Genomic DNA, 23,239 nt, shown 5'->3' with positions numbered 1-23,239 from the left:
CCCTCAAGTTTCTCGCCCATCACCACCCTCCTCCTGCGAGCTCTCTTGAGCTCACCGATTTGGCAGATCCTGCTGGTCTAGGAGACTGATTCGTGACTGCGCCTTACAAATTATGATGAGTAATCAGTTACTAAAGCTAAAATGGACTCCCCCCCTTCCCGCTCCCCAAACGGGCCCCACCCGTCTCCCAAGTCCCTCAAATGTCCAAGGCAACAGCCCCCGACCCGGGGGACCCTTCTAAGAGCAGTATTTGGCCAGCAGAGAATATAATCGAGGGCAGTGCCGGGCAGGGGAGGGAAGCCACACAAATCAAGAGCTCCCGTCTGTCTCGCCAGCCGGGCTGACACGGCTTCCTGTGCCCCAGCCCTCAGCCATGCAAATTATAGCGTGTACCCGGCTGCCTGCCTTCTGAGGAGGCCAGCTCTGCCGGGCTCTGAGAGGACTCAGAGGAAGGGTGGGGACTCCCAGCCCGGCCAACTCCATTCATAATATTTACAGTAAATGGGCCTCTCTGGCTGTTGTTAGTGTGCACCCAGCCTCATCATTTCAAGTTTGAAGCTCAAGACTCTTCCCCTCCAACGTGCACCATAAAGTTCCCACCGTTACCCGCCCCCAAATAACTCAGCAGCTCTCTTCAGAAAGGGCATTCACATACCTGCACACAGACAGCCCCCCAGACCTGCATGACATGTATCTGCGCACCTGCCTGCCCACTGGTAGGACCCTGGCCACTCCCAGGAAGACACAACAAGAGGTGGGGCCATCACCCAACAGGAAGATGTCCAAGTCAAATCTCCAGGCTTACCCCCCCCCACCTCCCTCCTGGAAAGACCACAGACACCTCCCCTCAACTTCCACATGTGGATTCCCAAGTAGGAATGCACCCATGAATCCAACCAAAGAATCATCTCTTAAACCACCAAAAGGTCCCTCATTTTCTTCTCTGTGCTGACCCCTTGTAAGTATGTGGACTAAATGTTCAAACTCAGTAAGAATCTTAATGAAAATGGATGCATACGTCAATTGTTTTATAGGACACGACCCCCAGAGGTACAGAACAGTTCTCGCCTGGTTCTGCAGGTCTGGGGGCTCTGCAGTGAGCTGCTTTTGCAGGGGGGCCTCCTTTTAATAAAGCCTCGTGCACACTGACCTCCAGTGCCCCGAAAGGCAGTCCAGTATTAAAGGACCCAGACACGGGCCCTGCCCTGCCCCTCCCATCCCCCCACACAGCTCCAGCTTTTCTAGAGGGTAGGAAAACCGTCGAAGACGTGGAAAAACACAGGGAGAAACAAAAGTCCTTTTCATCCCTCCCCTCCCCCAGCTCCCCTTGTTCCATAACAATTATGAAAACTGTTGGATGGGATGGCATTTTGAACATTTACTGCATTCCGGCCAATAAATTCCAATGCAGGATCTGATGGAAAAGCCTCCCTCTCTGGCCAGCTCCTGGCTCCCCGCCCCCCTGCTCGCTCCCAGAGCCGTCATTCCTCCTGTTTCTTTACAACCCAACACCAGGGCCTGGCCAGGCCAGGCCCGCACTGTACTCACAGGGAAAAACAACAGTACGACAGACTGGAGACAGTGTGCAGACTGGAAAAGTTAATCATTACTTCTGTCTACCTCTGTAATCTAATCTCTCTGGCTTTGACACACTCACTGTTCAGCCACCCCAGGCCTTTCACCCCCAAAGCACCCAGGGCCTCCCAGGCCCGGGGGCCCGCCCCGTGAAAAGAGGAATGAAGCCTCCCCCACCCTGGACTGCCATCGGAAGGCCCCCGGAGACCACCGTAAATCACCAGCTGCTCAGTGCTATGTGCCCCCACCTTTTAGAGGGCTGCAGGCATCACATAAATTGGGGTTCCAATCTGGCTTAGAGTAGGGAGGGCCAGGCCACCCCCCACCGCCTCCCCCCGCCCCCGGTCAGACTCGGCACCCCCACCCCCTGAGCCAGGGCTCCCCCTCAAACCCACCCAGTTGCATCCAGGAGCATGATGGCCAGTCTAACTCCCCCACCCCACACCATGGGTCCAGGGACACACACGCCAAGATGGCGCTGCCCGAGGATGCTGCTGCAGAAACTAAACCTAAGGTTGCCACATGACCCAGAAATGTATCCAGTAGAGTCTTGAGATTATTTGCAAGCATGTTCACATTTTTCACAACAGCCATAAAGTGGAAGCAACCCAAGTGTGTCCACTGAAGGATGAATGAATAAAGATGTAGAGACACACACACTAAAAAAGGAAGGACATTCTGGCGCGGGCTAGGAGGAGGACGAACCTTGAGGACATTCTGTGGAGTGAAATCAGCCAGCCACAGAAGGTCACATGCGGGATGACTGCACTCCATTGCGGTACCTAACACAGTCAAATGCAGAGACAGAAGGAGAATGGTGGCTGCCCAGGGTGGGGGGTCGGCTGGGGGGTTAGGGTTTCGAGGGGACAAGAGTTTCAGTTTAGGAAAGAGAAGAGGTCCTGGAGGACGGTGGGGGTGGCTGCCTGGCGAGCTGATGGACTCATGCCCCTGAGCTGTGCACTTCAAAACAGTCATGATGGGAAATGTGGGCTATATTTTGGCCAAAAAGAAAGGAGGGAAAGGGAGAAAGGAAAAAGAAAAAGACCTGAAAACAGAAGAGAAGGCCCCACCTCTCCTAATGCTTTCCGATGCTCCCCATTAACCTGGACGCCTTAAGTACAGGAGATTCACCGGTGGGCTTCCCCCCATCACAAGCATAAAGGCCCCCTGGAAATGTATGCAAACTTTGGTATGCATAATGCATTTTTATGGGGACAGATTCCTCAACTTTCATTCTTGGGAGGGTTTGCAAGCCAAGAAATGCGGAAGAACTATAATCTTTTTATTCGAGAATGCAGGAGGCCATTAACTACCCACCACCTCAGCAACAGGGGGTCTCATTCCCACCCGCCCTCAAATCCAAGAACCAAAGACCACACGGATCACAGGATGCCTTGCAAGATTCTGCAAGACAACTTGGGAGAGACCAGGTCCAACCGCTTATTTTGCAGATGAGGAAACTGAGGCCCAGGACAGGTGAGGCCCTGCGGACTGGAAGGCCAAAAGCCCCACCTTCAGCCCCTAGGGACAGACACCTGGGGGGCGCTCTCCCTCCCACTGTCATTCTCCAGGCCCCCTCCCGGGACTCGGGAGACCAGGAGTTGGGGGTTGGGAAGACTCACTTCTAAATCTTTGCATGCCCCCCACCCCTGACCTCTTCCCCCAGGAAACATCCCCCAGCAGGGTCTTCATTGTGACCCCACTGAGCTGGAGACCGGGCCCATCTATTTTTAAGAGCTGTACTGTGCACCCAGTTCACAGGAAGACTCAACTAGTTCTTTTCGCTCTGGGTTACTGATTAATGAGGGGGAAGGGCCGTGCTGGCTAAGAGGGTGCCCTGGGGCAGGCAAGGTCCCCGAGCACCTTTTCTAGAAGCTTTTCTAGACCCTTCCCCGCCTCCGCAGTTCACTTCGCCTACTGGGGAAAGAGACACTTCCAACTTCATTAGGGGCCTGGAAGAGTGGAAGCTGGAGGGACAGGGTGGCGGGGGCAGCTATGTGACCTCTGAGTGGCAAACACGGAAAGGTGCGTCCACAGAGAGCACCGTCCTAGCTTGGCGTCATATTGTTTCTGTTCCTGTTGAGCAGCCATCCCAAGTTCAAAGTAAAAAGGCGATTCTGAAATGAACAACCCCGAGAGGCACTCACAGTCCCTGGCCAGTAAACTAAGCTGTCTGCTGACAGAAACTCCCAGCCTGACAAGATGAAACTGGAGTGGAGATCAGTTCTTTCCTTTTCTGCCCTGGATCAAACCCCACGCCAAGCCAGCTCTCGGATTGTTCTGGCCGGTGGGGTTCCACAGCAGAGCGAGAAGATCAATGAAATGAGTGGCCTCCACGAGCGGAGCCCTCCGTCGGGCGGGGTGAGCGTGGAAATGAACAGGCTTTGGTCACTGCCTGTTAGATCACCTCGCACAAAACCACCGCGGTGGGCCGGGACCTCCCGCACGGCACCGGCACCTCAGAAAAACGGGCCTGACCGGCAGATTTAAAATTAAAAAGCCAAGTTGCATCCCCAAATGGTCTTCGTGAGAATCAAGCCCACCAGAGTTCTAAAAGGAAAGTCAAGCTCCAGGGCTTTAAAGATTGCCCCCCTGCGCTGTGGCTGTCAAAACGTTGTAACTATCTTTCCAGACATCTGTGTCTGTGCTGACCTCCCCCGCCCCCACCTGGGGCTGTGGTCCCACAAAGGAGCCAGTGCATGGCTGGTCACCTTCCCTCCACACTGCGCACCCAGGTACTACCGGGGTCTGGATTATAACTGTACCTCCTAACGTTACTGCTGTTATCGTAACAATCAAGGGGAGGATGGAGGGGTGGGGCTGGAGCCGGAGGAGACAGACCTCTGTTTATCCACAAGCTTTGTTTTATCTCAACTCTCAACAGACCACACAACCAAGGCAAAAGCCGATGACAGAAAGGCTCTGCCTACCCTGCGTGCTCAGACAATCACCCCAGGGGCCCATCCCTGCACCTCTGCCATGTCTTACAACACCTCACCCCATGGCCCGGCTCCGAGCCCCAGGGCCCTGGCTCCTTCTGTCCTGTAGAAACTGCCCGAGAAGCCGCCCTCCGTCTGTACTCCAGACAGAGCCAAATCCCGTTCAAGAGCCCTCTACCTCACTGACCCAAAAACACCTCCAGACAAACCACTACCTTTCTACCAGGGGCCCCAAAACGGCATCGTCCACACCTTGCAGAGCCTGGCACATAGTAGGTGCTCAATAAATCATCACTAAATGAATGAACCAGAGACATGCTGGCTTCTCCCAAAGCAGTTGGCCCACCCAGCTTTACACCTGCCAGAGGGAGGTACGAGTGAACCTAGCTGGGAGGGCAGCATGCCTTCCAGCCAGGGGTCAGCCAGAAAGGCCCAGGCCCCCTCCCAGCGCTGGGGGAGGGGGAGAAGGGGGGGAGGGGGCGGGAAGAGAGAAGCCCCTGTCCTCACCTACTTTCCAGCCAGCTGCGGCAGATCCAGAGAGGTGTTTCCAAGCCAGGCGCCGGCCCGGCAACCTCTGTGGGCACACCACCTGCCCACAGCATTCTGCCTTGGCGTCCTGCTCTGTTTGGACAAGTTACGCTCACCGAGTGTTCAACAATGCTCTTACACACCCCAGGGCTCTTGTTGTGTTATGAAAACAAAACAATGTACGCTAAGGAAAAAAAGCTGGGGTGGGGGGGCAGGAGTGGGTGGGGAGCAAGCAAGCCACATACAAATCTCTTTCTGGTCTCCATCCTAAAGGGGGCTCCTTAGCAGCACGGGTTGGGGCACTGGCCCATGTCATCAGAACAATGACATCATCGGGGGGGGGGGGGGGGGCTCAGAAACCCAGAGATGAGTAAATGGAAACAGTGTTTTTACACCCAGGACAATATACCACCTACTTCTGACACCGCATGGGCCTGTGGGAGCGTGGGCAAGCCCTCTTTCTGGGGGAAGCTTCTGGGTGACCGGTGGGCCCCATCACCCCCGTCCCCCAGGGCAGAGCACAGCTGTACCAGGGGAGCTCTGAAGCCTGTTTCCCCTCCACTCCTCACTAGTGCCCCAGAAACATAGTCTCAGAAAGTAAGGAATTCCTGGGGGTTGTGGGGGTGGACACGGGACTGGGCTCTGTGGCCGGAAAAATCAAGGCAGCCTCAACTCCCCACCTGCGCCATGCCAGGCACCCACGTTAGGGGAAGGCAAGGTTGGGGTGGAAAGCTACGGGCATGAGCAAATTCTTACCTACTACCCCCGACCAAAAAAATAAAGAGTTTTTTTTTCTTTTGCAAGTTAAAACTGAGCTAATGACACTGGGTGGGGCTCAGTGTCGAGGACCTCGAGCAGCCAAACCAAAATCCACTTCCAGCCAAGAGCTGCTTGGCCTCACCATTTGGGGAAGGAAGCTGAAAAAGTCATGAAAGATTCTTTAGTGAACCAGGAAATAAGGCTGCAGTTAACATTTCAACTGAAGGTGACCCTTCTGGTCAAATATTTTTTTAAATAATAAAAATAACAAAGTTCTCAAACAGCCCCTTTCTTAAAGAAAAGGGCCTAAAAGTTCTCGTGGGAGTGGAAGGGAAGAAGGAGGGAGAAAACCCAAAGAAACAACAACAAAAAAACCCCCAGGGCTGGCCTCCTCTGTGCCACTACCTTTCGCGAACAACTTTTTTCTGGAGTTCTTATAAGAGGAATGATGCAATTTCCTGTCTTATCCCAATATTTCCTGTTCGCTTACAAGGTGAAAGTTATCATTCTGTTTTAAACAACTGTCCTCAACTCCACAGAAAGTTTCTTTTTCCATCCAGTGCCCCACTCCCAGCACAAAATCTCCCCAGAATATAAACATTATCGGGCGCCTGGGTGGCTCAGTTGGTTAAGCGACTGCCTTCGGCTCAGGTCATGATCCCAGGGTCCTGGGATCGAGTCCCACATCGGGCTCCCGGCTCAGCAGGAAGCCTGCTTCTCCCTCTCCCACTCCCCCTGCTTGTGTTCCTGCTCTCGCTGTCTCTGTCTCTGTCAAATAAATAAATAAAATCTTTAAAAAAAAAAAAAAGAATATAAACATTATCATGTTCTACACCTTTAAAGAACTGGCTTCATTAAAAAGGTTCTCATCTCTGTGTGGCAGACAGAATTCCAGATCGCAGCTTCCCCATCCCAGATGCCCAAGGACACCCCATGGGGAGACATGAAGGGGCCGGGGGGAGCCCAGTGTGTTTGGGTAGAACCGTCACTGACAAAGTCAATGCTGCTTTCTTGGTGTGTTATAGCCACTAAATTGAGAACTGTGTCTCAGCAGTTAATAATATCTTCCCGCTGAAAATAGCCCAGAGAGGAAGCCTCTCTGTGACAGTAGGCACCCGGCCAGACTCTGGGCTAGCCATTCAATCCCGAGCGAGGAAGATGGTAGGACCAGTGGTGACCTCCCAGTGGCCGCGTCGTACAGTAACCTTCCACGAGGCTCCAGCAAAGGGAGGGCTCCCAGGCAAGTCACCCGCCTCCCTCTGCAGCCCTATAACCTCAAGCAGGGATGTCACCCAGACCAGGGACCCTGGCATGAGAGCCAGGGGAGGGGTCTGGATCACCAAGAAGGGGCAGGGGGCGGGGGGGGCCCCAGGCTTTGGGGGACAGCCCCTGCATCATGCTTGGTTTCCAATCCCCAGCTGGCCATGACCTGGGGGGAAAGAAGTATCTGGGGCAGACAGTGAACAAGTGCACTCACTTCCCCTGCAGAAAGGTCAGGCTTGGAAAGAACCACAGGGAACTTTCCTGCCTCTCATTTCTGCAACCCACATGGAAAAGGGAAGGTCAAAACAAAAAAAAAAAATCAACACGGAGAAGTGCCTGCTTCTCCCCACTTCTTCAGGGAGTGAAGCATCAGAGAAGACCGGCTCCCGGCCCATCAAAGGGAGCCCCCCAACCCAGGAGACCTCAGAGGTGCTTTGGGAACGAGTGTCTGTCAAACCGTAGCTCCCAGGCACCTAACACAAGTCTCTCCATTTTTATTCTCTGGAATCACTGTCCTTGATTATCCGAATTTCTGCACACATTTAAAAGCTACCACAGGTCACGACCTTTTAAAAATTGTGGTAAAATACCCAGAACATAAAATTTACCATTGGTGACATTGAGTGCACTCACACAGCTATGTAACCATCACCAGTTCGTACGTGGTTCCAGAACACTGTTATCACCCCAAAAGGAAACTCTGTCTTGCAGGTCATTTTTACGGTGTCATTAACAACAGCAAAATTAACTGGAAGAAGGCGCAAAGTCAATCAAGCAAAAATCTCATTTGACAAGAGGTTGTTCATTCAGCGAGATCCTCAAATTCTTCCCTAGAGAGAATACACAGAATCACAGGACACCTGCCACAGAATCACAGGACATGTTCGCGGCCACCAAGAGAAGCCACCGGATGACAGTCCCCGCAGGAACACAGACCCCTCTGCCCCTCCCACCAGGGGTTCCTCAACTTGTCAGCACACTTGCGATCACCTGGGGAGCTTCACAAAATACTGATGCCGGGCCCCCACCCACACACTCTGATTCACAAGATCCCAGGGTCTCTAACGTGCAGGCAAGTCTGGGACCACCACCCTAGGCCTCGCCTCCCCCCACCTGCTCTGAAGTTGCCACCACGGGTTCCAAGCCCAGTGGACAGCATCAGCACGGCGGATCAGGACGCACTGGCCAAGAGCAGGATTTGGGGACAGTAACAGCAACAATAAAGATGCAAAGGAAGCCGAACTTGATGGCACTTCTTCCCTTTCCACTGTCCTATTGGCTCGGAGCTTGCCAGAGAGGCCCCACAGGTCTAAAGTCCACCCATCTACAGCCAGGCTCTGCTAAGGAAAGGTCCAAGGGGGGCAGTGAGATTTAATGTGCTAGACTGTAGCCAGAAGCGACCCTCGAAACGGGCCCTCACCTGGCCCCCTACCCCTTGGCTAGGAGGCCCTGTTCTGCCTCAGTGACAGGATGCAGGAGACAGAAGCCCATCTAGTCTGGCCAGGAGAGCAGCCCAGATTTGCTCCAGAGAGCTTTAAGTGCTGTCTCCCTGCACTTAACCCCTGCCTGACTACCTCATTCTTTCCAGGACAAAGGGGATTTCATGAGTGAGCCCTCATCCAGGGCTGAGAGCATGGCCTCGAGCATTGCATAAGCCTGAGCGGCCGTACAGGACTGGTCTTCACGGGGGAGTGGGTGTGCACCAGGTGAGCTGGCCCAGGCCCCGAGTCATTACACTGGCATTTAGGGAGCTGTGGGCTGGGTCCCCAGAGATCCAGACTGTCTGCATCTGGGGGGTAAGGGAGTGGGTAGGTAAGGAGCTCACTCATGGTCACATGCGCTGCTGCATCTGACTCCCCCCAAAGCCCGTGCTCTTGGCCGCTCGGGTGAGCTCAATCCTCTTCCTCCTCCTCCTCCTCCTCCTCCTCCACCACCACCACCACCACCACCACCCCTGGCATCAGAGACCTCAGTGAAACCACAAGCTGTTTGTTCCCAGGCACAGGAAGGAGATCTGAAAAACACAGCAACAGGCACCCAGGTCCAGTTATTCCCAGTGTGCCATCACCATTCCAAGCCAGACAGTAAGTAATTGTTCACATGGAGCTGATGAACTTTGCTTAAAAACAAGATGGAGCAAGCTTTCCTAAGCTACTTGGTTTGAGCCTAAGTTGACCATGGACTGAACCAGAGCACATTTCCAGATTATAGAGGTAATTTTGAGGACTTCTTTCTCCGTAGCTATCATAGATGCCAGCAAGGACCAAAGAGAAGGAAGAGACAAGTCCCAGGAGTGCACGCTGACCTAAGGACACTGCCCATCACCCAGAAGTGGGAACCGGAAGGTATACATGGTTCTTAAGACCCTCCCTTGGACTGATGAAACAGTGTCTCTCCAGCAAGCATGACTGCACAGCCAAGAGTTGGGGCTCCCTCAACTGCCCTCCCAACCCCTCAAGACACATCGGTATCTACGTCACCCCTGCCCCCCACTCCTTCCTTGAATTCCATGGTGGCATCTCTCTTGAAGTTTATAAATAAACTACAAACTGCTGGCCTCCAATCCCTGCCCCAACCCAGGGAGGGACGTACGGGCAGCTCCAGACATTAATATGTACAGGGAGGAGGACCCAGAACTCGCAGGCGAGAGAAGACGGTGTTCCTCCAACCCACCCAAACCAGGCCAGCAGATGAACTAAATGAAAGCCCCACCAGGAACTCCAGATGGAGGCTGCAAAGATGGCAGCTTCTAGCCCGTGCTTTTGATTACCAGCGATAAGGTGAAAGCTCTGCGAGCGAGACGCTCCCGCTTCCACCACCCAGGCGAACCTGGAAGCTTCCCCTCCGCATCAGACCTCTCCAGGGTGGGTCTTCCCGGGCCAGGACATGCTCGAGGAGCAAGGGCCTACTCTGGAGGTGCATGCCTTTCAAAAGGCACTGCACACACACAGCTGAACTCGGAGCTGCCAAACCAGAGTCCGGAACCCATCCACAAACACGCCCCCACCCCCCGAAGCGCATATCCTCGTGGGAAAGCTGCCCCACCGTCCACCTAGCCCAGGTGGGCATCGAGGAACCCAGGCCTATCCCACACCTTGCCTGGGGGCCCCTGCCTGCTCATGCGTCTGGGCACGGGACCGTCTATCTGTACGTCTGCAGCGCACACGCGCGCACGCACACAAAACCATGCCCACCAAGCCATCCATCTGTCTCAGAGAGCCGGCTGTCAGAAATGAAAGTACAATCTCCTGGAAGCAAGTCCCAGCCTTCTAAAAATGTGCCGTTTTCCCAGACTGAGGAAACTTGCAGGGGTGGGGTATGTTTCTCTGCAAGTCCCGAAGGCCCGGGCCCACCGCCTCCCCGGCCAGACCCAAGCTGCAAGGCTGGATTTCAAATGCAGCCAGCGGGCCTACTCCCAGGGCTCCCACCCACCCGCTCCCCTTCCCTGCAGGAGAGGGAAGGGCCAGCCTCGGAGTCACCCCGGCAGTTCAGGAGGGGAATGCCTTTGAGCACACCCCCACCCCCACCTCCGAGGCACCACATTTTCACATTTGGCTGTTTTCTCTTTCCCTTCTTCCCTTGCCAAGAGAATCAAGCCCTGGCTCCCGCTCCCGACCTCCCTCCCACCCTAAACTGAGCCCCATTCATTAAGCCCGCTCTCAGCCAGGGCAGGACAGGAAGGAAAACAGCACACAGGGCCTGTGAAAGAGACACTGAGAGAGGTTATTCCAAGGGGGGGGCAGATCCTTGTGGGCGCTTTCACCGCTCCCCACCTTGATGCCCACTTGCCCCCCCTTCCTGAAGCAGGCTCCCACCCTCTGGCCTCTGCTAACCCTTTCCCCTGGGCAGCCTCGTCCCACTCGGCCACAGGCCCTGCCCCATTCAGCCAGGCTGCCACCACAGCCCCCACCAGCCTCATCCTCCAAGACAGACACACCCAGGCCACCTCCCCTCCCCCCATGGAAAGATCAACTTGGGAAGGAGGAGGTTTGGGCTCGCTCCATTTGCAAAACCCTCGTCCTGGACCGGGGCCATTAAATTGTCTTTTTAGGGGGCACTCTCGCTCCAAAGGGTGTAGCCCCGGGCTTTCTCCGTGCCCATCACCTCCCCTCTCCGGACACCCCCAAACCACTGGGCACCAACCCAGAAATCAAGTTTCTTCAATTTCCCCCCACAGCACATTATTAATAAACTGCTCCAACTCTGAACAGAAAGAAGAAAGAGCTCAAACTTTGAAGCCTTGGGAATTAGTAAATTAAGAGCTAAAATTCAAAACAAATGCTCTTTCATGTGGAGGCCCCTGGTCTTTTTCCTTTTGCAGTTTTGTTAAACCATTCGATCCCTTCAGACACAACCACTCCTCCCTGGCAGCTCCGTAGTAATCTAAATGGTTACAATTACCTTAGAGGGTAGGGATGGCGGGGGAGCGGTTAATCATTGTTTTATACAGACACACCCCCCTCCCCGTTTCTTTCTAGGACTGGGGGAGCTTCGGGAAAGCAAAGTCAAGCGCCCACCCATCTCCCATGGGGCTGCCTGGGGCATGCTGCCGTTTGGCTCTCAGGCCAAGGGAGGAGATGCTCGGCCTGGTGTTGTCACTTCCCCCAGCAGAGGAGACAGACAAGATGTTATCAGTAAGACAACCCTTCCGAAAAGCCCCCCCCTTTCAAAAGCTACCACTTCCCTTGCTTATTTCATGTGGTTCGAAGGGGCTGGGGCTCCTCCCTACACATTCAGGATTTAAAAAATAAACCCATCTAACAACATCCTGAGTGTGTTCTTTTGCCCAGACCCTCTCCTCTTCTTGGCCTTCTTTCTTTCAGGAACTTTCTCAGCCTTAGAAAGCAGAAAAGACGCAGTTCACAAGTTCTCCACCGCTGTGGTCCAGCCCCGTCCTCACACCCGAAGCCCCCGCCCCTCTCTGGGCCCCCTCCGCTTCCTGCTCACTCCTCATTAGGAGCTTTGTGTAAACAATACCCTCCCGTCGCAGACAACAGTAGGAGTATATATTGTACTGAAATAAAAACAAACAAGGGTCTTCCTAAAGGCGTCCTCGGCAAGCTCAGTTCCTGGAGGAGAGCCTGGGAGGGGCTGACCGGGATGAGCTGAGCATGACCGTGGCTTGGAGGCATCAGAGGTCACCTCACAGAAGAGGGTACCTCGCAGTCCCCGCTGGAGACAAATTTTACTGCTTCCAGCCGAGCTGCCATGATCCTATGCCAATGTCCCCAAGCAAGAAACAACAAATGCACACAACTCTGTGGAATTTCTCCCCCACCACCCTCCTCCAGTCTACTTTGCCTCCTGCTTTAGCCAGCTCTCAGAAAATCTAGTGACAGCCATACCGGGGTGGGAAAATCAGGTGGAAATCGATGTCTTCTAAGAAAGAGGAAAATGTTTCCCACTTATATTGCTAATGAGTTTCTCCAAGTTTATGACTCTCTTCTCCTGCCCCTCAGGGACAGTGATGCTCGGGCTCCCCAACGCCCCTCCCTTAATCCCATAACCCTCCAGCACTGGTATTCCAGGCCCTCAAGCACACACATCGGCCCTGAGGAAGAAAACCTTCCCTCCGGGGTAGCCCTACGAAGTGTCTAGGGTCTGCAGTGCCTCCATTCTGTGGCTCCCGTGCCCCAACAATGCACTAAGCTAGCCTGGGAAGGAAAACTTGCAAAGAAGCATCAAGGACGTCTATGCAGAATTCCCACCCTACACTTGGGATCTGCTTTCAAGTTCCCAAAAGGTGGATCCATCCCCTTCAAGGCACTCGATGCACTAAGGACAAGTGCAAAAAAGTGTTTAAACCCATCAACTAATGGACACCCAAGTCTGCAACTGCAAGCCCCTCGAGCCAGTAGCTACTTTCACAATAACCAGGAAACAGCACCCCGCCAGTCCGCAGCTGGCCCCCACTTCCTCATCCACGGAGCAGGCCCAGCGTCCTGATGTGTAGGGGACCGCAGAATGACCAGCTCAGGGGCCTGAGTCGCCACGGATGCATCCAGTTTAAGCACATAAAAGTGAGAATTAATCCCAGACCAGCTGGGGCGGCAGAAGGCCACCCCCATTCCTCCAGTGTCCAGTCATTTCAAGAGGTCTTGAAATTGCCAGGAAAAGAAGAGAAAATGTCTCACCTGAAAGCCCCCCAGGGGCCAGATAATTCGTTCCCCCTGTTTCAGCGGAGGAAGGCACAGCATCTGGACAGTCTGCTGTGGATTTGAAAAGGAGAGAGAAATAAATAAATACACAAATAAATAAAAACACCAAGAGTAATTTTTAAGCACATTCTAAACAGCATTAAAGAGAAACCACACATTCCAAACAGCTGACTCCCGCCGCGATGCTCATTATTAATGGTCTGCTCAGGCTTTGCTGCCCATCATAAGACAGACCACAGCACCTTGTCACCCGTCTGGGCTCTGGGCAGCCAGTTAATCATTAGTCAAGTCAGGCTTGATCACAGACTGGCTGGAATTTCTTTTATTGCAAATCCCCCATTGAGGAAACCAGGTAGTTCCCAAGGTCAAAGGACGCCTGGGTTCTTTTCTCAACCCCGTTACTGTCTGCCTACCAACCATCCCAGAGAAGATCAAGGGTGAAGCCTCCTTGCTCAGATCCCGTGGCCTCTCTGCCACTCCCATAGACCAGTCTCTCCCTCATCTTGTGAAAGACAGACTTCCCAGTTCCTTTAGGACTTCTCAAGACTTCCCTTGGGCTGAATGAAGGGCCTTCTTTTTCCTTTTTTTTTTTTTTTTAGATCTTATCTGAGAGAGAGTGGGAACACGAGTGTGGGGAGGGGCAGATGGAGAAGCAGGCTTCCCCCCGCCCCCACCGCTGAGCAGGGAGCCCAAAGTGGGGCTCCATCCCAGGACCCCGGGATCATGACCTGAGCCCAAGGCAGACACTTAACCGACTGAGCCACCCAGGCACCCCTGCTTTTTCCTTTTTAATTGACGTACAAGAAGTATGGCAAAGCGTACAAATCTCAAGAACAACCCGGTGAATCCTACTCGTGTACCACACCTGCGTAAAGCCACCACCAGATCAGGACAGAGAGAACATTCTCATGAAGGCTCCCAGCCGGAGGGGAAATGTTCTCCCTCCTTCCAGGCCTGGTCCAAACTCCTCATCTCTGGAAACCTTCCCGGGCAGCCCCAGACCTGCAAGGCTCCCTGCCCTCGGTTCCCATAAAATCTTTCTGGCACCCAGCACTTGGAGTTCCCTTCTGCGGTCTTCGCTGATGTCGTACCTTCAGATCCCGTCTGCCCTAGCTAGACTAGAAGCTTCTCTTCAACATCTCTGTCACCCTCAGGTGCTCAGAATGGTGACCTAAATGTTAACGAGGATAATGACCATTCGGGCTGAAAAATAGACTCGACAACCTCCCTCCAAGCAACCAAACCAAAAAATAATGCCTCCGAACCACAACTAATTAGTCCCATGAAACAAAAACACACAAGACCCTTAAGCTCCGTCATGCACTGTCGCCAATGCCAAACTTCCAGAGCCATAGAGAAAGGCCGGGCTTGGGAAAGGGGCTTCCCGGCTCCGCCCCAGCACACTAGGTCAGATGGTGCAATTCCAGCCCCCCAAGCACCCCAGGTCACCAGCAGGACGTCCCTGGGGTCCTACCAGTTTCCCACTCGATCCACTTGGCCACACTGGCAGATAGGAACTCAAATGCACGGGCAGCCCAGAGGCAAGTCTCCATCTACCCCCCCCCCCCCGCCAAAAGAGGTGGGGGGCTGAGCATGGCCTACACGGGACCCCAAAACCGCCTCTGGGTTTCTGCCACCGGTTCCTCCAGCTACTAATCCCAGGGACCGCCCCCCTTCCCCACATTCCCTGGCATTCTCTCTCAGGCTGGAAGAACAACTTTTCAAGAATTCTCACCGGGGGAGGGGGGAGCGCAGGGGCGGCAGCGGTGGCCGGGGAGAGAGAAAAGACTGTGTGTAATCTCATTTTATCAGGGTAAAGTGTAATTCCTAACAGGAATATACAGTTTTACAGGATACACTTAATCAAATGCAAAACAATAGGGGGAGCAGGAAATGGAGTCGCTTGTTAACTGGTGTAGACCCTGCACTTTCTAAACTACTTTGATGGCCTTCACCATGTTCTAGAGATAGGCTTTACCTACCCACAAGCGGAAGACACCCCCACGTTAAACATGATGACTGATCCACGGCCACGGCCCCCCGCCTTCCTCCAGCTTCAGCTGGCTGAATCCCAGGGGCGAAGTGTGTGTGTGTGTCAAAGGAAGGACCCAGCATCTCGGGGCAGAGCTGGGACCACATTCAGCCCGGCTCAGATCAAAGGTAAGCCAGCTCCTCATCGGCAACCACAAGCGTTTTTATGAAATGGTGCTCTGCCCTTCTGCAGAGCCTTTGATCTCAGGAGGGATTTACAAACATTAATTAGGCCTCCCTACCACCCCTGTGAAGTAGCAAAATATACCTGTTCGACCCGCACCTGGGCAAACTGAGGCGTCACTGACAGCCCAAGGGGCCGCCCAGTGAGCTGGGCCATGCCCAAGAGTTCGGTGCTCATCTCGCCCATCCCACAGCTCTCCCTCCCCAGGCATCCCCAGTCCATAGTCAGGCCCAGACAGTCCCAGCATCCAGACTGGCCTCCAGCTACCACCAGGCTCGTAAAGGTCAAAGAGGCCACACCTCCATCCCTCATGCACTAAAAAGCTCCAGCGAGCTAGACCTCCAAAGTTAGCATCTCAGCCTCCGCCTTGTGTCATTGGCTCTCCAGAGCCCAGGCTGCACACACACAGAAGTTCTAGGCCATTCCTGGCTCTCATCCATCGTTAAACATTACCAAGCGCCCAGTAAGTGCTGGGTTCTCTGGAAGGAAAACAGTCCTTCAAAGACACAAACCTGGGGACCAGCCAAGGAATGAGCTGTTCAGAGGGGGTACAAGGTGAGGGAGCTGGGGATCCCACTTCTCTTACCAAGAAAGAAATGGTTCCAGGAGAGCCTGGATGTTCTGACAACTTAGTTCTGAGCTTCTTAAGTGGCACCAGGGCCAGAGGAACCCCATCCCCGCTCCCCCAACCACAGCCTTACCCTCAATGTCCCAGCTCTGGCCCCAACCACAACTCAGACGAACCCTGGGTACAGCACAATCCACCGCATTGGAATCATTCACATTTTTAGGCAGGCACATCATCAGGCCCGTAGAATGAATGAACGAACCAATTAATGAGCAAATGAATGAATCATCTAACTCTTTTAACTCTTTGATCATCTGGACTTAAAGAGGTTCAGAAAAGTTAAGAGGCGTGAGTTAAGAGGTAAAAACAGGGCTAGATCTCAGACTTCTCAACTACGCTTCGGAGGCTTGATCCACCAAATGGGTACTGATCACCTGGGTCCCCAGCCTACTCAAGTAGTGTCTCCAGCAACACCCCTCCCACCGCCAGCCATTCAAGCCGTCTACACCATCAGATACAGAGGACGCAGGGAGCAGAGCCCACAGAGCAGTCCCCTCAGTATCCATACACCGACTTCTACTTTGAAATAGCATGTCCTTATCCCTTGTGGGAGGGAAGGGAGTCTTCTTGACTTCCAATAGCCCCAAGTCCCAGCTGCCACCCTGCCCCTAGGTTCAGTTATGTCTAACTCTTTCCTGGAAGTTCCTGCTGGTTTGGGACCAGCCAGCACCCAGGTCTACAAAGCTCAGGCCCTACCAGAGGCTACCGCGAGATGGCTTGAACCACAGCAAAATGAGAGCTCCCAGCTTTAAGCCCCGGAGTTCCTCCAAAGGCTGCAGAGGTACCAGGCCCCAGGTCCCTTCCCACCACCTCTTCCAGAGCTGGAGACTTCCCAGAAGGGATTCCCTGAGTTGTGCGACTGGTTAAGATTTTAACAGTTGTCCACTGTAAAACCTTGCGACTGGTTCTCACCTAGTTACCCAAGACCAAAAATCCAGCCTAGGGCTCAGACGCTTAAGAACACAAGCAGCTGATCTCAATTCCCCAGCCCAGTACTCCCCTTCCATATGGAAGGTGAAGACGAAAACCTGGGGCAGCATCCCACCTGTGTGTGTAACCTCAAAGCCCCAGCCCCTGCCCTGTCCCCAGCCCCACCATACCCAGACCTGGCTAGCCGCCAGGGTGTGAGGACAGTTCTTCCATGGGGGGACTCCGCCTGTTACCACCTCCTGTCCCTACACAACAGGGCCTTTTTACATTCCTCTTCTTTCTTTTGTTTTGTTTTAAACAAAACGTTTTGGGTGAGTAACCAGCTGTTTGAGTTTCCGATTGGCAGGTTAATCACTTCCTATTGGCTGATCTGGAAAACTTTTCTCCCCCCGTGGAAATGGCACATTCCTGTCTTTGTGGCTTCTCTGTTTACACACATTTTGCTACCTAATGTCAACACTTGCTAATGAATAAATCTATCACACCACTCACTGAAAATGAGGTCCTGGCCCAGCAGAAGGACTGCGGGCATCCCGTGAACGGATTTATCCTGGTGTCTCGGCAGGAGACCCAAGACAGCGTGGCCCTCCCTTTTTTTAAGAGGTTTCTGGGAGCATTTATTGACCCCCCCCCCCAGCAATCTTGACTCCTGGGGCCAAGGTAGTCGACTGGTCTTTCTCTCGGTTAAGGAACCCCTCCAGATGGGAAGGATACAGAAGTTAAAACCAGAACAGGGCAGAGATGGCCCCTTGTAGGACGAACCTCATGAAAGAACCCTGGGTCTTGATGTCAAAGCCCAGTCAAGCTACATTCTTTGAGAAAACAGCGTTGTGACTTCAGTTAACGTTTGTTAACAAATACAGAGAGCCGGTTATCTCCTCATTAATGACCATTTATCTGGTGTTTTGTAAATCGAAAGCAAAATATCACATGCTTTGCAGGCACTTATTAGACAGGCACCAGGCAGACAGCAACGCCTCCCGACTTCAGGGAGCGGTGGAGTCCCGGGAGGGCTGGCTGCCCAGCGCGGGCTTCGGTTACACCGTTCATTAAAGTATTTAATTTATGACAACGCCCCAGCAAAACTTTTAATTAGTGGGGGGAAAGGCCCAACAGCCAAAACTCATGAGGCGGAAGGACTTGTGGAATTCCGAGAGAGAAATGGGGCCCAACCCTTCACGTCTCCTGCGCCCAGAACCTTGGCAAAACAAAAATGTCACAAGGGTTTGCATTCTTCAGGTACCAGTAGGTGGGCCTGAAGGCCGGAAGTTACAATCGGTACTTTTCAGCTGGTGAATCCTCCCCCCTGCCCCCACTGTGGAAGAAGGGGCTCTCTAGGGCACCGGGGCCCATCGGGGTTGGCACTCCCAAGCCCCAGTTTCGCTGCCCTGCTGCCCCCTGGCCCTGCGTGCTCCATTGGGTGAGCCCCTGCCCTGCCAGCCAGCAGGTGAAAGCAGAGGACCGCAACGGGGCTGGTACCAGTCTCAAATGGGCTTTTACTCTGGCTCCACGCCACCCAGTGACAAAGCAACAGGCAGGCAGAGCTATGCTAAAAACTTGTGTAGTCCCTACCAAGAATTCTGAGAAAACCCAGGGCCGAAGTGACTTGCAGGTGTCCTCTGCTTCCATCGCCTTGACTTCTTAAATTTTCTAACCTCTTACTTCCAACCAAAGCCTTCTCTGCACCTTTGAAACTGTCTTCCCTCTCATCGAATTATCCATTCGTCTCACTGACTCGCTGGCACAAAGTCTCTGCATTTTCCCATCAACCTGTCCTATTTGGCGCTCGAGACACTCTGCGTGGATCAAATTCCACGTGTTAAAGCTGAGCCAACTCTGGTGAGAGTGAAAATACATTAATAAAAAAAAAAGGAACAAAACGTAAAGATCATCTAGGAACACCTCTGCAAAAAAGAAAATCTGGAGAGAGCGAGCCGCACGCACGCACGCACGCACACACACACCTCCCTCTCCAGCCACAACAAAAACAGAAAAATCCACCAAACTTCCAACAGAGGAAGCCCAGAATCACCTCGGGGCAAGCCCAGCGCCTCCCCAAAGCCGCTGCCTCGACCTAAAAATCCGCGTTCTAGAGGCTCCGTTTCTAACTTAAGATAGGAAGGATATTTTTAAAACCATCTACTCACCAGTTGGTTTGAGAAAATCCATCGGGTATCTGGAGTAAGGAGGAGGGGGAGACTCTGGAATTAAAAAAGTAAGAGAAAATAAAGGCCGAGCCATGAGAAAGAGAGATAGAAACTTATGATAACAGAGGCATTCTTTTAGCCCAACTGTTTGTCTTAGCTGTGGGGGTTGGAGGCAGGGCCGCGAGGCGGTGATTGCCTTGATATTTAGCTGTCAGATAAACAAAAGAGGCCGCCTGGCGCCAGCCTCGCCGCTCCGCTCCTCCACGTCTGCAGCCGCCGCCGCCGCCGCCGCCGCGCTCCGCCGGCCCCGCTGGAAAGCACCGGCTCGGCCCGGGCCGCGCACTTCCCAGTTCACGGGGCGGGGAGTGACAAAGCCCCCTCCCTGTCCCCCGACCCTTCAGAGCCCGCTCCCACCGCCCCCGCCCGCCGGGGGCGCAATTCACCCGCACGCCCCGCCCCCCCCGCCGCCGCGCACCCGCGCAGAAACTCGGGGATCCCCTTTACCAGCCCACCGGGGAGACGCGCCCCAAGTGCGCTGGTGAACTTGGATCTGCGGGAGCCCGAGACACATCCCCCGCCGCGCACGGAGACGTGGAGGAACGGGAAGCGGGGGAGGAGGCTGAGACAAGATCGAGCGAGAGAGGCTGGGGTCTCAGAAGCGAAGCCCAGGCCCCGGCGCGGTAAGGGGCGACCAAGGCTCGGAGGAACTGGGGACAGACCATCCTGGAGTCAAGTCTGTGCTTTACTGTACTGGAAGAAAGGAAGAAGCTGGGGACACCCGACTTCTGACCACTGGCTCTTTTCCATCCTGGCTGGCGGACTTGAGAGGAGATACCCAGTTGGGCCTCCCATCCTACCCCTCTTTGCCCCAAGACCCCAGGGCTGCGCGGCCAGGGAGTATCCCGACGTGACTCTCCTTATTTACTGAAGGCACAGACACTTCCAGCCTCTACGACTCGCTTCTCCCAACCTTCCTTGGCGAGCTTGGACCGAATCCAACTCGGCCACACACCTCAACGCTTTTCCGGGTGCACGGGTAGGCGTGACCCCACTTCTCTCCGCACCCCCTAGCTGCTATGGAAATGAAGGCAACTCATTTTGAACTGCGTGTCTGTGGAGCGTGTGCCTGTGGAGTGTGTGCCCACCTAGGGGCAGCAAAGGAGAAAGACCTGGAAGGGAACCCCCAGGGAATGCCCTTGCAGTTTCCCCGCGTCCTTTCTCTACTTTTGTCCCCAAAGTCTCTTCCCAGGAGGGGATGTACACCCCTCCCCGAGGTGGCTGCGCGCGCCCGCGCGCACGCACGCACACACACACAGGCCGGAGGGGAAGGGGGTTCTTCCACCACCGGAGCGCCAGGGGAAGGGAAAGGAACGGGGTGAGCGCGGAACAACTTCTTACCTAGTTCGCAGAGTCGGCTAAGGTGATGGGGGTTGCAGCACACCAGCTCGGGGTTGATCTTCCCGTAAGATTCACAGCAACACAGCCTCTTGACTTCCGAGGAATGCCTGAGATCCGGCCACCTGAACACTTTGCACAGCAGGAGGGGGAGCGAGTAGGACGAGGGCGGCTGCGCGGGCTGCGAGCCGGCGGGCGCCCCCAGGCCCAGCCTGCAGTCCAGGCGGCCGGGCAGCAGGAGGCACGCGGTGCGCGTACCGCCGCGGGACTCCACGGCCTGGAGCAGCAGCTCCAACTGCCGTTCCTTCAGTTTCTTAAGCACTGAGTGCGTGAGCGCCTTCAGATCCGCCTCGGCGCCCCCGGCCGCGCCGGCGCCCGTGGCTGGGGGGTGGGGATGGTGGTGACCTTTGGCACCTCGGACCGCCTTGCCCAGGCAGCAGCCAGCCCTGCCCGAGCCGCCGCCACCGGCCCCATGCGCCCGGCCGTCCGTCGCCCCCTCTCCCCGCAGCTCGCCGCCTCCTCCGCCTCCCCCCGCGCCCTCCTCCTCGTCCTCGCCGCCGGGCGCACGGCTCCTCCAGAGACGCCGGACGAGCGCAGATCGTTTGGTCCTGAACATGCGGGGCGAGGAGGCGAGGAGAAAAGTCGTTTGCCGGCTAAGGAGCGAACATGACCTCCGCACACCATGAAGAAGTCGGGCGCCGAGTTGGGGCAGCAGGCGCAGGCGACAGCAGCAGCAGCAGGGGCCCGGGCAGGAGCGGCGGCGGCCCGAGGGGCGCTCCGTGGCATGCGCCAGTCTCCCAGAGGCCGGGGCGCGCGCGGGGGCCCGGGGGCGCCCGCCGGGGCTCGGGGGCCTGCGCTCTGGCTGCCCCACCCCGCGCGGCCCGCGCCGTGCGCGGCTCTCGGGCCCCGGCGCACCCCGGAGGAACGCGGCCGCCGCTTCCCTGGGGGCGGCGAAGCCTGCCCCGGTCGGCGCCTCCCAAAAATGAGGCCCCCCCGCAGCGGCTCCCGAGTGTCGGGCTCGCCAGCCTCGGCTTCCTACATGGAAGATCCGCGGGGGCAAAAAACGAAAGGCGTTCGGCTGGGCTGCTGGAGGGAGGAAAAAGCCTCTTTCCCCCTTGCTAAGCAACTTAATTTGGGGGTGGGGAGAACAGGCAATTAAAAAAAAAAAAAGCAGGCACGCGATTTATTTTTTTCCTCTATATCCTTAGTAACCGGATCTCCTCGAATTCCGTGCACACGAAGACTCGGGGGAGGGGGCCGAGTGGACTTCACCCCGCATGAGATGTTAAGACAGCTCTTAAAAATCTAAGAGCCAAATATGCAAAGCCCAAAATTAAAACCACCACCTCCTCGCACCCCCGGAGGTCTGGGGGTGTCCGGCTGGAGCTGGGGTTTAAAAAAAGAAAATGTTTACAAAGTAGAACAAGACGTTCGGGGGGTGGAAAAAAACGTATCCACGAGTTACATCCCCCTTTTTTCCTTGCAGAGCCCCGCTGGTCTTCCTCTCCTTTTCTTCTGCCAAGGAAAAAAAAAATCGTATATTTTTTTAATCCACAGAAAGCTCTGGCTAGGCTGCTTCAATCCTCGGCATCTGGGTGTTTTAGGGGAGTCTGGTCTTTCCTCCTGCGCTCCCGGGGGCCCCGGTCCTCGGCGCGGACTTCCTCGGGGCTGGCGGGGGCGCAGGGGCAGAAGATGCTGCGGCGGCGGCTGCGCCCGGCGGGGCTGACAGCGCGGGGGAGGGCGGCGCGGCGGCGGCGGCGGCAGCGGCGGGCCCCTGGCGGGTCGCGCGCTCTCGCCCTCCTGGGCGCAAGCTGCTCACTAATGCGGGGGCCGCCGGCGCCCCCTCCCCTGGCCGCGGCTGGCCGCCGGGACGCCCCGCAGGAGCTGCTCGCCGCGACCCGGCTGCGGCGGCAAAGGAGGCCCGGGTGTCCTCACGCCGCCTCCTCCACCGAGACTCTCCTCGTCGCGCCCGGGAGCCTCCTTGTCCCCCGTCCGCCCTCTCCTGGCGCTCGGGTCCTTCTGCCGCCGCCGGGGGCTCGCCGCGCCGCACTCAGGGTCTCCCGGGCCGGACGCTCGGCAGTTCGGCGCCGGCGGGCTGGCTCTGTCTCGGGCAGCTCTCTCCCGCGCGGCGAGCGGACCGAGCACGGCGCCCGGCTGGCTCGGCTGGCGCGGCTCGGGGACAGGGTGCTCCGTGCGCCGAGCGAGTGAGCGAGTGTGCCCGCGGCTCGCCGCCTCCCGCAAGGCCTCCCGCCCCCGCCCCCTTCCCTCCCCCTTCCACCCCCTTCGCTCCCCCGCCCCCAGCCGCCGCCGCCACCGCCTCCTCCTCCTCCCCGCCCCCCGCTCCCCCCCCCTCGGGCCCTCTGCTCTGCTGGTTCCACTGCGCAGTGGCGCGCCCGGCTCCGGCCTCGTCACGTGGCCGTCTAGACACCCTGTCGCTTTAAAAAAAAAAAAGGCGATTGTGTTTCGCAAACAACAGATCGGGTTTCTAAAAGCTATTTCTCCCCCCGCCCCCCCGCCACCGCCACCCCCTCCCCGATCTGCAGAGGGGGGACCACTCGGAGGGGGAGGCGGGTAAAGGTGGGGAGCTGAGCAGCTCCCAGAATCGACTGAGACCTGGCAGATCGGAGGAGAAACGGGAAGACCCAAAAGCGCCGAGCGGGCTTTGCCGGCGGGTTTTGGAGCGGAACGAACCGGTCGGTGGC

General features: G+C 55.7%; 1 protein-coding gene across 2 annotated transcripts in view; it reads right to left on the bottom strand.

Annotated features, from left to right (window-relative positions):
- The window catches only part of SMAD7 (SMAD family member 7), a 31,360-nt gene extending 8,601 nt beyond the window's left edge, over nt 1-22,759 (bottom strand). The window contains exons 1-3 of one of the 2 annotated variants that reach the window (XM_034995740.1): nt 20,541-22,759; nt 19,143-19,196; nt 13,199-13,273 (exon numbers count right to left, since the gene is read on the bottom strand). In XM_034995740.1, the coding sequence (XP_034851631.1) occupies nt 13,199-13,273; nt 19,143-19,196; nt 20,541-21,153 (742 nt within the window). In that variant the 5' untranslated portion in view covers nt 21,154-22,759. The remainder of the gene's footprint in view (nt 1-13,198; nt 13,274-19,142; nt 19,197-20,540) is intronic. The other variant, XM_034995742.1, reaches the window with a different exon arrangement.
- Nucleotides 22,760-23,239: the final 480 nt, after the last annotated feature.

Source organism: Mirounga leonina, unplaced genomic scaffold (genome assembly GCF_011800145.1).
Source record: "Mirounga leonina isolate KUSES-001 unplaced genomic scaffold, KU_Mleo_1.0 Mir_93, whole genome shotgun sequence".
NCBI classification, from domain to species: domain Eukaryota; kingdom Metazoa; phylum Chordata; class Mammalia; order Carnivora; family Phocidae; genus Mirounga; species Mirounga leonina.
This window is presented reverse-complemented; position numbering and strand designations above follow the sequence as displayed.